The sequence below is a fragment of the Dasypus novemcinctus genome, chromosome 13 (genome assembly GCF_030445035.2).
Source record: "Dasypus novemcinctus isolate mDasNov1 chromosome 13, mDasNov1.1.hap2, whole genome shotgun sequence".
NCBI lineage: Eukaryota > Metazoa > Chordata > Mammalia > Cingulata > Dasypodidae > Dasypus > Dasypus novemcinctus.
In genome coordinates, this window is record NC_080685.1 from 95735696 (window position 1) to 95750553 (window position 14858).

At 40.2% G+C, this 14858-nt stretch overlaps 1 protein-coding gene across 3 annotated transcripts in view; it reads left to right on the top strand.

Annotated features, from left to right (window-relative positions):
- The first annotated feature begins 1504 nt into the window (after positions 1-1504).
- Positions 1505-14858, top strand: part of SYT14 (synaptotagmin 14) — a 274064-nt gene continuing 260710 nt past the window's right edge. For 2 of the 3 annotated variants that reach the window (XM_004476234.5, XM_023584002.3), the window contains exons 1-2: positions 1505-1630; positions 12645-12692. In XM_004476234.5, the coding sequence (XP_004476291.1) occupies positions 1618-1630; positions 12645-12692 (61 nt within the window). In that variant the 5' untranslated portion in view covers positions 1505-1617. Of the gene's footprint in view, positions 1631-2639; positions 2739-12644; positions 12693-14858 lie in introns of all 3 variants that reach the window. The other variant, XM_071207709.1, reaches the window with a different exon arrangement.

Consider the following 14858-nt stretch of genomic DNA (forward strand, 5'->3'; position numbering starts at 1 on the left):
ATAGTAATTTATGTAAGTGGTAATGAAATGATGATTAAGATTTTTCTGGCTTTCAAGATGAAATTCTTGAGCAATTGGATTACTCAGAGCCAGCCTGAAACCACAAACCCAGAGCTATGGTTTCGAGTTCAAACCAATGTCGTGGGGTTTCGGCATCTGTTTTAAGGGGGCTTACCTGTGGAAAATGTCTTTGACACTAAACATATTTTACCAGAATTCCACAGATATCTATCACACACACAGACACGCAGACGCCCTCTACCCTCCATGGAACATTCCTAAAATATAGGCAATTTAATATTTTCTGTGTAGGATGGTGTCTTGTTTGAACTTCCGGTAACAACCCTTGCTTGTAGCTAGCTTTCGGTACAGTGCTGAGATCAACAGATATTCACTGAACTAATGACTAGAGAGAGATTATCCAAAAGCAACAGAAGACATGCAGTTCCCGCTCTAGATTTACAGTTCATCCTTGCTTAAATAAGTGCAAAATATTTTCTTCTTTTTTTTCAGTCCCCAGTATAGCTATTTTGCACTAGGAGGTAGCATTTTCTCAGAAAGGGAGAATTACTAACTACCTGTTTCATAATATTGTTTGTTCTGTTCATTGTTCAGGTCCTCAAAGTACCAAATGAAGTTGAGAGTTGGGTAAATGATTGAGTAGTCCAAGCGTCTCAGGTAAAAATTAAACCCTCCATTGCTGCCGTGTTCAGGGTTGCTGTGACTTTTCATAATGTCCATGTATTTGCAAATTAAAAAACTTACACTTGACATGCTTTTGTCACGTATGTCAGAGACCACTACTTTTATGTGACCTCAAACCACTACTTTTATGTGACCTCAAATGTGTGTTTACAAAAGCGTTGATAGATGCCAACTCATGTCTCCAAGGGGTAGAACAAGCTCAGCGTGGTGGCAAGCTCTAGGTCTTTTCAGGAGCTAGGCTAGGGGGTGAAGTGTGTGCGCGCGTGTGCGTCTGTGTTTGAATGAGAGAGAGAAGCTGCTGCCCTCAGGGCAGCCAAAAGGCTGATTCTCCACCCAACAGCGAAGATCTGAGACGAATATTTCGGTGATGCAGGCAAAACACAACACAGTACACCTTCATATTACCAAATCTGAGCGAGTTACTAACGTGCGGGAACCCCGGGGCCCAATTCTGAGGCGAGAGGACCTGTCCGTGGTCCTGACCCCATTCTTGGCCCACTCCCTTCCTCCACCGACTTCGCACGCCGGGACCTCGGAGGAGCGGACCCCTGCGCGCTCCGCCGAGGGGGCCGGAGCGGCCGCACGTGCTCGCTGCGGGCCCGGCGGGTCTCGGGCGCAGGTGCCGGGCATCCCGGGACTGAGCCCCCGTTTTGAATCGCGGCGCGTTCGCGGCGGCCGCGGGTGCGAGGGCGGGGCGGCGTCACGGGCGGCGGCGGCGGCGCGGCCCGGGAAGGTTCCATTCCTTCGGCGGCCCGCGTTCCCGGCGCTCGCGGCCCCGCCCCGCCCCGCCCGCGGCGCCCCTGCGGGCCGCGCACCCCGCCGCCCCGGCCGCCCGCGCTCTCGCCGGCCCCCCGGCGCTCCCGCGCTCGCCGCCCCCGCCGTCCGCTTGGTGCGGTCCATGGCGCGCGCATCATGGCGATTGAAGGTAGGTGGAGGCCGAGCCGGCACGGGAGGGCGCGCGGCCGGCGGGCGCCGCGGAGGCGCCGGGAGGCCGCGGCGCGGACGGGGCATGCCCCGAGGGCGGGGAGCCGGCCGCGGGGGCGCGGGGGTGCCGGCGGCGTCCCGGGAGGCGGGAGCGCGGAGCGGCGCCCGGAGGACGCGGGGCTCGCGCTCGGCCTGGGCCGGCGGCTCGGCAGGGAGCGGCTGCTCGGGCGGGCAGGTGCGGGGCTGCGGCCGCCGCCTCCTCCCGCGGCCCAGCTGAGCGCGCGGGCCCGGCGGGCCAGGCGCGGGGCGCGGACACCGCCCTCCGGGGCCCCCGCCCCGGCAGACCTTCGCGCAGTACCCGCTTCTCTACCGAACTGGGAGTCTAGTTTTGCTGTCCCGCTCCTAACCCTTCCCGGTCCCGACTTCGAGGCCGGGGTTGGGCTGCGGTCTCAGTCCTCCAACTTGCTGTTTTAGGGGACCAGGAAATTTGGGGTGAGGTTAATTTCCTCCTCAAGTGGTTTTTCCCCTCTCAACTCACAAGACTGTTTTTTTTCCCTCTATGAAAGATAAGTAAATAGATATCTCTTTAAAACACACACACTCTGAATATTTTCTAAAAGCAGCTTAATAAAAATTAAGTTGGCACTGAAGTGTATAACTGGAATGAAGTCTCTTATTTTGCAATGTTTTACGGAGGATATTGGGAAAATTAATGTATGTTTAGGAAGACTGAGCATCTTCCAGTCCCTATCTCATTCTTAGATTACCTCACACAATGAAAGGATTTTGTATACTTTCCCTGTGAGTTCCTGTGTGTATGTTCATCTGTATGGAATGCAAGTTACCTGTAGCTGTATCATTTATCTAAATTATATGTTTTTCCTCCTGAGTAAAATTTTTCAAAACACTTCCATCTAGGTGACCAGTCACAGATAGCATATATCATAAGAGTCTTCTTTTTGTGTGACTCCAAAATTGCTTTAGTTTTGTTTCTATTTCTCTTTGTTTAGGAGACTGGCTGAGTCCCTGTTATGTGCAAGACATATCAGACAGCTTCAAACATCTGCTATAGCTAAGATGATGAGGAGCACCAAGAATAAGTTCTACCTGTAATCTTTGATTTTCCTGTTTTCCTGTGTAGTACTCTCAACCTCTTTTCCTCACTTTACTTTTTACTAGAGGTTAAAAATCAACTGAGTAGTAAAAAGCATTATGCGGAAAAGAAGTTGAAAGTTATTTCTATTTACCATCCTAGTTCTGCCTTCTGGAGCGATACATTATAAGCCCTTCTCCCATTTAAAGACAGTTCTTTAGTGTTCTCTCGTCTAGAGAAAACATCCATATCCCTCCTTTGGATCATCTGTAGTTCTGTATTTTAAAATTTGAAATTTAGTGTGAGTACACCATTCTAGATTTAATTAGTATATAGCATATATTAAAACTCGACTTGTGCATAATCCTGTTAATGTGGCCTAATATTAGATGCCCTTTTTGTAATTTCGTTTTGACTCAGAATGAGGTTGTTATCAACCCAAACCATCAAGTCTCTTTCATTTGGACTACTCATTCATTTCCTCAAATGATAATCATGGTATCAGATTGATCTAACATAATTCCAGTCAGAGGTGAAGAAGTTATTCCTGTCTTACAGGTTGGGAATCATTGTTCTAGTCTAGCTTATCAAGACATGTAATTGTTACCTGGCATATTCACTGTGGCTACTTGCTATTTTTGAAGTTTTTTCCCCCTCTCTTGATTACATACATCTCATTATCTCTTCATCTACCTGACTTTACAGTTTTTGTGCTTCTATTCTCAGCCCTATTCTCGCCTCTACTTTGTCCATACTCTGTAATTGCACACATCAATTGTGTAACCACTTGTTTACAAAATATGTCTCCCCAGATTATAAATTCTTGTGATGGATAATATAGAGGATAATATTTTATTCATTTTTATACTCTTCAGATTTTGCACAATGCCTGAATATAATATGTACTTAACACATGTTTCTTGAGTTGTTATAATGGAATTCTGTACATTCAACGTCATAAATTACATGCACTGCCGTGGCTTCATCAACCGCCAGTACACCAGTACATAGACTTTACCTGATTTATATTTCTAGGTACTCTTCACCTGACTCTTCCACAGCAATCCAAAATATTATCTTGGGACATTCAAAACCATAAAGTTGTCACCTGTAGCTATCAAATCCACTCTCCATACTCTTTCTCTCTCTGCAAATTCACCATCTGAGTGGCATTTTCAACTCACCAGACATCCAAGCTAAAATCCTGGAAATCAGCCCTGTTTTATACTTCACCCCCCACCCCACATCCTATTGATTGCCCAGTCCTGCCAAGCCTACATCCCAAACTAATGATTCTTACAGCTTTAGTTTATACCCTTATCTCTCACTAAGAGGCTTGCATTAGTTTTCTAACCAGTCTTATCTCCACCCTGAAGTTTCCTTCTAATACATTTTCCAGACCGTTACTGTTTATCTTTCTAAAGGACAATCTGAATTATTTAAAACCTTAGGATAAATCAGGTCCTTAGTGATCTGGCCCATGCCTCTCCTTCATACAATCCACATTTTCCATAAGAATATCAGAAAACTCTTTGCAAAATGGTTTGCTGAAGTAAAGATATTCACCCCTATTGTTTATTAGGCATATTAACTTTAACTGCTTAACCTCTCTGGGAAATATTTTTTTTTAATTGTAAAAGAAAGTTGAACTAGAGAGAATTTATATATGTGTACATACAATTTTTATTCATAGTACACCTTACATTTGCCACAAACTCTCATATATGTTATAGTTTTAAAGTCATCAGCACAATTCTGAGATGATCTTTAAGGTTTGTGTTGACCCTAAGATTTCTAAGGCAGAATATATACTTTCAAAAGGTGTTTGAAATATTGAATTACAAAACCCAATATAGGGAAGCGGACTTGGCCCAATGGATAGGGCGTCCACCTACCACACGGGAGGTCTGTGGTTCAAACCCTGGGCCTCCTTGACTCGTGTGGAGCTGGCCCATGTGCAGTGCTGATGCATGCAAGGAGTGCCCTGCCATGCAGGGGTGTCCCCGCGTAGGGAAGCCCCACGCGCAAGGAGTGCGCCCGGTAAGGAGAGCCACCCAGGTGAAAGAAAGTACAGCCTGCCCAGGAATGGCGCCGCCCACACACAGAGCTAACTCAGCAAGATAACGCAACAAAAAGAGACACAGATTCCCGTGCCACTGATAAGGATAGAAGTGATCACAGAAGAACACACAGCGAATGGACACAGAGAGCAGACAACTGGGGAGCGGGAATTAAAAAAAACACCCCAATATAAATAGGTTATTAGTCCTGAGGGAGAACATCATACCCATTTTCAGCTTTCCCTGTTATCATTAGATATATTACTATGTATATAGGGGATAGTATCATGAGAAAGTTACATCTCTCCACAGTCTGTGGCTGAGTGAGGCAGTTTTTGAACAGTGTACTTTTAGAGGAATTATAGCTCTTTAATCACTGATATTCTTGAAAGGAGGGATACTTTGGATTTATGGCAGGAATAAATTTTCTAGTGTTGTAGAGATTATATATCAGATTTTAAACGTGGATATATTTAGGTAGGTTTGTTCAGAGATCTCTGCAAGTACTTTTGAGTAATTCATAATTTTTTCTAGGTTCTTTTTGTAACACAGTAAATGAAAGTAGAGACAAGTGGGGAATACTTAAGAAATAGTTATATTAGGAAGCATTTCATTTTTCATTGTTCCAAGGTAGTATAAAATGCAACAGTGTGTGCCCTGTGGGAAGCATAAAGAAATATGTATTGGCTTATTTATATAACTTGTGAGTAATATGTACTGTTTGCATTATCACTTTCTTCGAAAAGTTTATGTTATCTACATATCGTATATATGTAGTACTATAGTAGATTGTTTTTTTATGGATTCAATTTCCATTTGGTTGACTTCATTCTTTTCTTCCCAAATCTTAGCAAGTTAATACATAAAGTGAGAATGTCTATAGAGGGGTAATGCAGGATTGCACAAACTACTCTAAATATTTCAAGCTTTTGAGTACAGTTATTATATGCATAATTTGTATGTATACATCATAAAATCTTAATTGAAACCTAATGATTTGGAAGCCCTGATTGACAATTTTTTAGAAGAAGGAAATAGTGACCACGCAAGTTGTTAGGTATTTATTTAAAAAGAAACTTCTAAGAGCCAAACAACTATTCAGAATAATTTCTTATTTTTACATTTTTAGGATTACAATTGACTTGCACAGTAATGTTCAGAGTCATCATGAGATAGAGAGTATTATGGAATATTAAGTTATGTAACTATTTTGAACTTATTAATACAGTAATGCATATTTGGGGCTTTAAAACCAATCAGATGCAATAGCCAAAGCAAAAAGATGATCTCAGTTAACTAGAAAATTAAGTAGAATACCTTTTTGTGAACAAATACTTACACATGGTTTTATTATATTATGTTAATGAGCTTTGGACAGTCACAACAAAAAGTGGCTCAGAAGCCAGGAAAATGGATAATATTTGTGAACTGTATATTAAATTTATAAGAAAAAATTTTACATTTTAGAAAATTTTTAAAAATAAATACATAGGAACTTATGGATCAGATCAAGTGAGAAAACTGTTTAGCATGCTTTGCAAATTATAAGAGGAAAGAGATGTAGTTAGTCTATGTGATGCTGGAGTGATGGTGAGCATGTATCTCAAAAGTTTAGGCTGCTGAAGGTTAGGAATATTGTATATAAAATGAATTTGTGAAAATAAGTATAGAGAGGACTTATTCAAATTATTTTAACTCTATAGTTATTGTATAGCAACAACATAAAGTACCAGAATGTCAGCTTGAGAGTTTAACACTCAGTGAGGAAGGCCTGAAAGTTTTTTTATTTTTGTGTTTTATCTTTTCAAGAAAAATTCTAAAAAGAGGACAAGAAGTATTAGAAGATTTATGTTTATTTTGGAATATTTATAGAGGAGAGGGTGTTTAAATTAAGTGATAACTGGTACCATAGAAGGGAAGAAATCACAATACTGGAGTCTTTTCTGTTTCTGGCACGATTTCTGAGTTTTCTTTGAATTTTGTATTATACTTGTGAGGAAGTCAGAGGGATTTAACTTGTTTTGGATGCTCACCATGGGCCAGGCTAGTAAATCCATTATATCAGTTGTGGGTAGCAAATGCATGGCAGCTGCTCCCCCTCCTTCAACTATAGCAGAGAAATGTTCTGTTAAGGAATCTCTCCTACAAGGTGTGGGCTTGGTTACAGAATTCTTCTTTACCACCTTTTATGCCCATTTCAGCAGCTACTACTAATTCACCAGAATTAATAAACTAAATGAAGCCTATCTTCTATCCTGGGGTATAAATACTATTATTACTATTTTACAAATGATTTTAGTTTGTATTTTTTTCTTACTCCAAAGATTAAGTAGCCAGCACAAGTTTACAAAGACAGTAAGTACGAGTTGATGCTGGCTTTAGAATTGAAGTCTGGCTTTGTTCAGAGACCATGATCTTTCCATAACACTGTGATTTTTCAGTTAGGGATCAAAATTGCATATCATTCCTTGTATGACTTAATTAGAGATAAGACTAAAAGGTGTCAAGAGGAGGTAGTGACTGTGGACTAAATGGTTTAAATCGGGGGAGGGTTGCATCATTAATTGGAAATATTTTAAGTTTCATACTTCTTATGTACAATGTAGGCATCTTTAGCTCTGACAGAATGTATCAGTATAAGCTAGGCATTCATTTAAAGGCTGCAACTCTATGTTGATATGTTTGGGAAGAGGAGCTTTAGATGAGGGAACATTGAAGAAATTCATAAAACCTGTATATTATGGTGATTTAGGTCAAAATAAAAGGAAGTTAGTTTAAAATAGGAATCTTAGAGCCATTTTGAAGGAAGTAAATCTTTGAGTTTAATTCCATGTTTGGATACCTGGGTTTGCTCTAAGGGGCACATAGCATCGCTACAATTTTTCCTTTTGTGGCCTGGTGGAAGAGCACATACTTGATAATGTATTCTCCTCTTCTCCCCGCCTCCCCCCTTTTAAATGCCCACTTCCTTGGTACATTCACTGTTATCCATACACAAGGCACATGTGCACAAATTCACAGCACTCGTGTGAGTGTGCCCACATGCACCCTTGCCACTTCCCCCTCTACTTAGGCCAGTTGTGGAGGATTATGCCAGTTTCCATTACGTCCCTACATGGGTTTGCCTGAGGGAAGAGATGGTAACTCTGACTAAGCTTGTCATTTTCTATCCGTTTCTCATTTCCATGTTGTTAAGATGATTATTTCAAGGGCAATGTTAGTAAAATCTCCAAGTGTAGTTTTTAGAGAAATTCACATTTATTTAAATTACCTTAAAAGGATTGAAAACGATTTCATAATTTTCATCTTTTTCATAAAAGTGAATAAAATGCACTTTTTCTTTCTTACCATATGAAACATAGTGTTCTTGTTTTTCTCTGACAATTAACTATTGACCCTGGTCAACTTTATTTACTTAACCTTTCAATGTCTCAGTTTGTTTATCGGTAAAAGATGGGCCGGAAAACTTCATCTCCGATTCTGGTCTCTGCTTAAATTTGTCATCCTAATATGGTCTTTTTTTAAAAAAAGATTTATTTATTTATTTATTTCTCTCCCCTCCCCCCCAGTAGTCTGCTCTCTGTGTGTTCTTCTGTGACCACTTTTATCCTTATCAGCAGCACCGGGAATCTTTGTCTCTTTTTGTTGTGTCATCTTGTGTCAGCTCTCCGTGGTGTGCAGTGCCATTCCTGGGCAGGCTGCACTTTCTTTCGTGCTGGGAAGCTCTCCTTATGGGATGCACTCCTTGCATGTGGGGCTCCCCTGCGTGGCAGGGCACTCCTTGCGCGCATCAGCACTGCGCATGGGCCAGCTGCACACGGGTCAGGGAGGCCCGGGGTTTGAATCTTGGACCTCTCATGTGGTAGGCAGGCACCCTAACCACTGGGTCAAGTCCGCTTCTCCCTAATGTGGTCTTTAAGTCTCCATTACTGTTATGTCTTTTAACGTAAATTTGATATACAAAAATTATGTTATACAAGAGTTCATTTTTGAGGTGATTACTTATTTTAATGGAAAATTCATCACTTTATAACGCAGGGGTTCTTAACAAGGGGTCAGTGAGCTTGAATTTAAAATTCAAAGAAACACTATCCTTGGGACGTGTTGGTGTGGGTGTGAGGTATTTATTAAATAAGACACAGTATAATGTGGACTCAGTAAGGGGTCTCTCGGGGTTTTCCCCTGACTGGCAAAGGGGTCCGTGGAACAAAAAAGGTTAAGAACCCCTGTTATAAAGGGATCAAGTAAATGATTTCTTTACGTAATCATTCCTCCTTGTGCAGTTTATTCTTCAGATCACTTTTCGGATTACCACCATATCTGAATCAAGATCTGTCTGCAGTGACTTGCTTTTTGGTTACAAATTTGACAGTTTTCTCGGAAACTTTTCAGATTTACTTTTAGAGATAAAACAAGGCATAGAATTTGTAGTGTTTACCCTATCTCTGACTGAAAAAACCTTTGAGCCTTTTGACTCTGTCAGTCAGAAAGAGAGATGCCTAAAGAAATGCCAGCCTCCTCCAGCACAGGGGCCGGGATCGCCAGCAGAATCCCACGACTCGCACAGGCGCTGATGGAAACGTACGTTACTCACAGAGAGAAGAGAGAGAGCAAGGCCAGCTTCACTGGAGCCCTCCGTCTGTGGCCGAGCAGCACTCTTCTCTTGTGTGTGTGTCGTAGCGGAGGAACCCAATTCTCTCCCCTCCAGGGTCAGATAGATCACTGGATGTATTTGTCATATCTGGATGACATAAAACAAGCCCACCAGAATCAGATAGTCTCCAGTGAATATGTCCATGTGCTCCCGGCAGTAGGGGAGGGAATGCCCCAGCAGTTGCCTCATCTTCTGGGGGATTGGGCTTTATCCGCCAGGCCGATACCTGGCCCTGAGCACAAGATACATTTGCGTGTCCCCGGGAAAGGCAGCAAGCCACGCTAGGACTGCACCCAGCCACACTCTCAAACAAACATATACATCAAGTCGTATTCATTTAATGTATATAGTGCACTTTTAAAATTTTATGCTCCTTCTGGTCTTAGGAAGGATTGGGGACAAAAGGAATGTTGAATTTCACTATCTGATAGTATAATAAAATTTATTTAACTTTTTTTGGTGTTACTTCTTTCATCCGTTTAAAATGATTGGGGAGCAGGTGTGGCTCAAGCCGTTGAGCCCTTGCCTCCCACATGGTGGGAGGTTCTGGGTTTGGTTGCCTGTGCTTCCTGAAAAAAACAAAAGCAGCAGGCACAACGAATGAAAAAACCAACACAGGGAAGCTGATGTGGCTCATCAGTTGAGTGGTGGCTTCCCACGTGCAAGGTCCCAGGTTCAATCGCCAGCTCCCGGTACCTCAAAAAAAAAAAAAAATTCTTATATTTCAATCGAATATCTGGCATTTTTTAATCCTTAATATTCTTTCCATTTCATTAATAATAGTGGCTGCTCTTGATTTCTATGTGTGTTTCAGTGTAATATTGTTATTTATATATTTTTTTTTCTGAGGTACTGGGACCAGGGATTGCACCTGTGACCTCATGTGTACGAAGATGGCATTCAACCATCAAGCCACATTGGCTCCCGAGTTTTCTCTGTTGTTTACTTGTTTGTTTTTAGGAGACACTGGGAACTGAACCTGGGACTTCCCACCCATGTGGGAAGCGTGTGCTTAACCTCTTGAGCCACATCCACTCCCTATTTAGAATTTTACCAAGAATAGTAGAGCATTGTTTTATTTAATCTATTTGCTTTTTCTATTTGTGTGGTTTTTGAGAGTATTTTGGCAATTGTACTTTTACTTTGAAAACTAAATAACTATTATTTTTCTTATTTATGAGTTTCTTTTCATTGATTAAGATAAATTGAAACCTTTTTAAAGTCGGATATAGCTTTCATTATCATTCTGCAGTTTTGAGAAAAGTTTTACAGATAATATAATAGTTGTTACTTTTAATACTAAACCATGTAAAAAATGTGCAGCTGTTTTTAAGATTAGATGTATATTGTAAAACCTAACCAATTTATATTAAATATGGGGATGAATCTAGTTTTAATTATAGGCTTTACAAAGTGCAGCCTTGTTACGTGAATTAAGTATATAACATTAAATTACAACGGCTGCCTTCTAGAACACATGTTTTAATGACTGTATAAGAAATACTTGAGTAGTCTGAAAACATCCGTGGTGACTTCAATATACATTGTAGTGATGTTGTTATTACATGAATTCTTCTAAGTATCTTGAAAATAGTGTCTTCTTATAATTTGGTAAATATCCTCATTGCAACTATTTAATGACTGAGCAAGTGATCAGTAATTGCTCACTGGTAATATTCCAGTTAATAAGGTTTCACTGTATTTTACATTGGGATTATGCTGAATAATAATTCATTTATAAACTATTGTAGCTTTAAGTTAGGTGTTCTTCATTTTTTTTTTTTTTAAGATTTATTTATTTACCCTCCCCTCCCCCATTGTCTGCTTTCTTGTGTCCATTCGCTGTGTGTTCTTCTGTGTCTGCTTGCATTCTCTGCAGTACCAGGAATCTGTGTCTCTTTTTGTTGTGTCATCTTGCTGCTGTCAGCTCTCTGTGTGTGCGGCGCCACTCCTGGGCGGGCTGTGCTTTTTTAGCGCGGAGCGGCTGTCCTTGCTGGGTGCACTCCTTGCGCGTGGTGCTCGCCTACGCAGGGGACACCCCTGTGTGGCATGGCATTCCTTGTGTGCAGCAGCAGTGTGTGTGCACCAGCTCACCACATGGGCCAGGAGCCCTGGGTTTGAACCCTGGAGCTCATATATGGTAGGCGGATGCTCTATGTTGAGCCACATCCGTTTTTCCCTCCTCTTCTTAATAATTCATTTATAATTCAATTACAAATAACTATAGCTTTAAGTTTTTTTTTTCTTTTTAAGTCTGTCTTCCAGATAACCAGTGATTGATCTATATTGTTGACAATAAAACATTTACAGACAAGTTTGAATGTAGTTCTAGTGGTAGAAATACTGTTTTCTTATTTTTTTTTTTAGCTCAGTTCCAAGATGAATGACCTACTTTAAAAATGGATATAGTTTTTATTTTTCATGTTATGCTGTAAGAGATGTTTCTTATAACTGAGGTGCTTATCACAAGCTTGTATGATGAACTAAAATGATTAAATTATTTAATACTTTTATTTTGCAAGGTTTAAAAGTAATTCACAGGATTGTTATAAGGTCATACATATATATATAGCACTATAAACTTTTACTCAGCTTATGTTAAAGTTGTGGCATTATATATGAAGGGAATATGTATTTATATATTAATAAATGCAATTACTCTTATAAATTAGATTAATCAAAGTAATTTTTTGGGTTAAATTTGTTGGTTTTATTATCCATACTATATTTATTAAATTTGTTTTACTATTATATATTTATAAGACTTGACTACTAGAGAATGGGGGAAGGGCCACATTTTATTTTATCCAACATGATTATATAAGATAAAATACAAATAGTGCTTTTATAGAGTTGACCCTCCGGTAATAACTTGCCTATATATGCTAAGGCTTAGATGCAAAAGTGAGTTCTGCCTTGAAGTGTTTTCTTCTAGATGGTGTGAAGAGGTAATTAGGAAATGGTGATGTCTGCTTTGAGGTGCTTACAATTTAAAATAGCATAATTGAATGAAGCTTCTTCAAGACTGTACAAGGTCTTAATTTCTGGGTTGTTTAGGAAAAATCTAAATATCAGGTTATCTTCATATAGTTAAGTTTCAAGAGAAGAATTGGGGAACTTTTTTCTGAAGTCATTTCTAGCAGTTGATTTAAAGCTATGTAATGAACTCAGATTATTTTTTATGTTCTAATAAAATCTTTTTTAACAGGTGGAGAAAGAACCTGTGGAGTACATGAACTTATTTGTATTAGGAAAGGTAAGTAAATGTTCTGTATGAATACTTAAATACTAAATAAACATATTATAGTACATAATACATTTTGATAACGTGGCAGATAATTTGGACTTGTAAAGCATAACATTTAATAAAATCAGTATTTGTTATTTGTATTAGAGACTTAAGCATCCATAAGTGCATATTGCTTATTATGTGGGTATTGAGATTTGTTCGTTTACTTTATTTTGATGGACTGTTAAAGCCTGGTTTTGAGCATATTGGTTTTCAGACACGGTGAAGAGGCAAAGAATGGAGGGTTTGATTTTTGTTCCCTTTCAGAATCTGGAATCTGAGTGCATGCTGATCTCCCATTGACTTCTATTCTCTTACTGTACCCCATCAGAGAGATGTGAGCAGTTGGCTGAAATTCAAATCGGGAACATGTCCAAAGACCACAACATCCTTTGACACCAACAACTGTCCTTGGTTCCTTAGAAGGCGCCACCTGACAGCTGGGTGGTTCAATAAGGTAGCCCCAGGAAAGGTAGTTTCGTTATTAGGTTGGCGGCAAGGAATCAGGTATTCTCTAGATTTGGAAGAACCAGGAGAAGTCTTGGGAGTCCCCACAACTCTTTATAAATAATCACACATCTGTGAAATGGTGTGAAGAAAGGAAAAGATATACCTGGGGAAGTCAGGGGAAGGAATACTCATAAATCTATTTGGGGAGTATATGTAGAACTACTCTTGACTCCTCTGAAACTTGGGGGACTTTCTTTTTCTTGCCTCTCTCCTGCAAACTGACTTGGCTCTCCTGAGTCTGGCCAACTAGTAGCATCTCCTTCCTTACTATTTTCCCTTAAGGAGGTTTGGGACAGTCTAGTAATGGTGTATCATGAGGGTAATTGGCATGCCAGGGAAATGTCAGCATATTTTTACTAAGTTTTTAACAACTCTTAAAACCTCAGCTTCTTTAAAGTTAAAAAAAAGTTTAATCCTTATTAGAATATAGACATAATAGGTGGATTTGTGTTACCATCATTTGACACGGTTATCCTAGTTTATCTGTGTGTCACTGCCTATAGTTACTGTTCATTTAAAAACAATCTCCTTCCTTTACTAAAGTGTAGTTTATCTATGTATTTTTCCTCTGATACCACAAAGGAGGAAATTGAAGTCAGTTCCCTGAAATTTCAAATTTTGAGTTATGAATCTTATACTCTTAAGTGATATTGATTCGTGATTCACCAAAAATTGGGAATGGGGGGAGGGGATACATTTTTACAGTTTGTTTTCTTCATCTATTTAAGCGTTTTCAGTCTGCTACTATAATATATTCAGCCGGACTTAAAATATTTTAAATAATTGTATATCTATTACCTCCTCCCACTAAAACTTTTCCTTAACAGAGAATTCATTTGACTGGACAGCAAAAGACAGTGTACAAATTAGTTAGAATCAAAAGCTATTAAAGGTGAAGAGAGAACCAAGATAAGAATAGAGGCAGATTGGGAGAAGAAAACAAAATTGTGCAGAGGGCTTCTTGTAGCTACAATGAGGGGAAAAAAGGCCACAATAGAGAAAACATTAGTATAGGTAGTGTATTAGTCAGCCAAAGGGGTACTGATGCAAAATATCAGAAATTGGTTGGTTTTTATAAAGGGTATTTATTTGGGGTAGGAGCTTGCAGATACCAGGCCAAAAAGTGTAATTTACTTCCCTCACCAAAGTCAATTTTCACGTGTTGGAGCAAGATGGCTGCCGACAGCTGCGAGGGTTCAGGCTTCCTGGGTTCCTCTGGGCTCAGCTCCTGTTTTCTCCACAAGGTCAACAGGAGACTATGAGGCTCTCTAGGCTTTGCCTCTCTCCACAGGGTCATCTGTAGACTATCAGGCAAATGGCTCTGTCTCTTTCCCCGGAGCTCCAGCTTAAAACTTCAGCATCAAACTCCAACATTAAGAATCCCAACTCTGTCCTTTGCGATGCCTTTTGTCTGTGAGTCCCCACCCACTAAGGGGTGCCCTAATGATATGGCCCAGTCAAAGCCCTAATCATGACTTAATCATGCCCAGGTACAGATCAGATTACAAGCATAATTCAATATCTGTTTTTGGAATTCATAACTATATCAAACTGCTATAGGTAGGAATAGATAATGATTTGAACACGCCTTGTCAGTGGCCCTTCTTGCTGTTCTTTATTGCT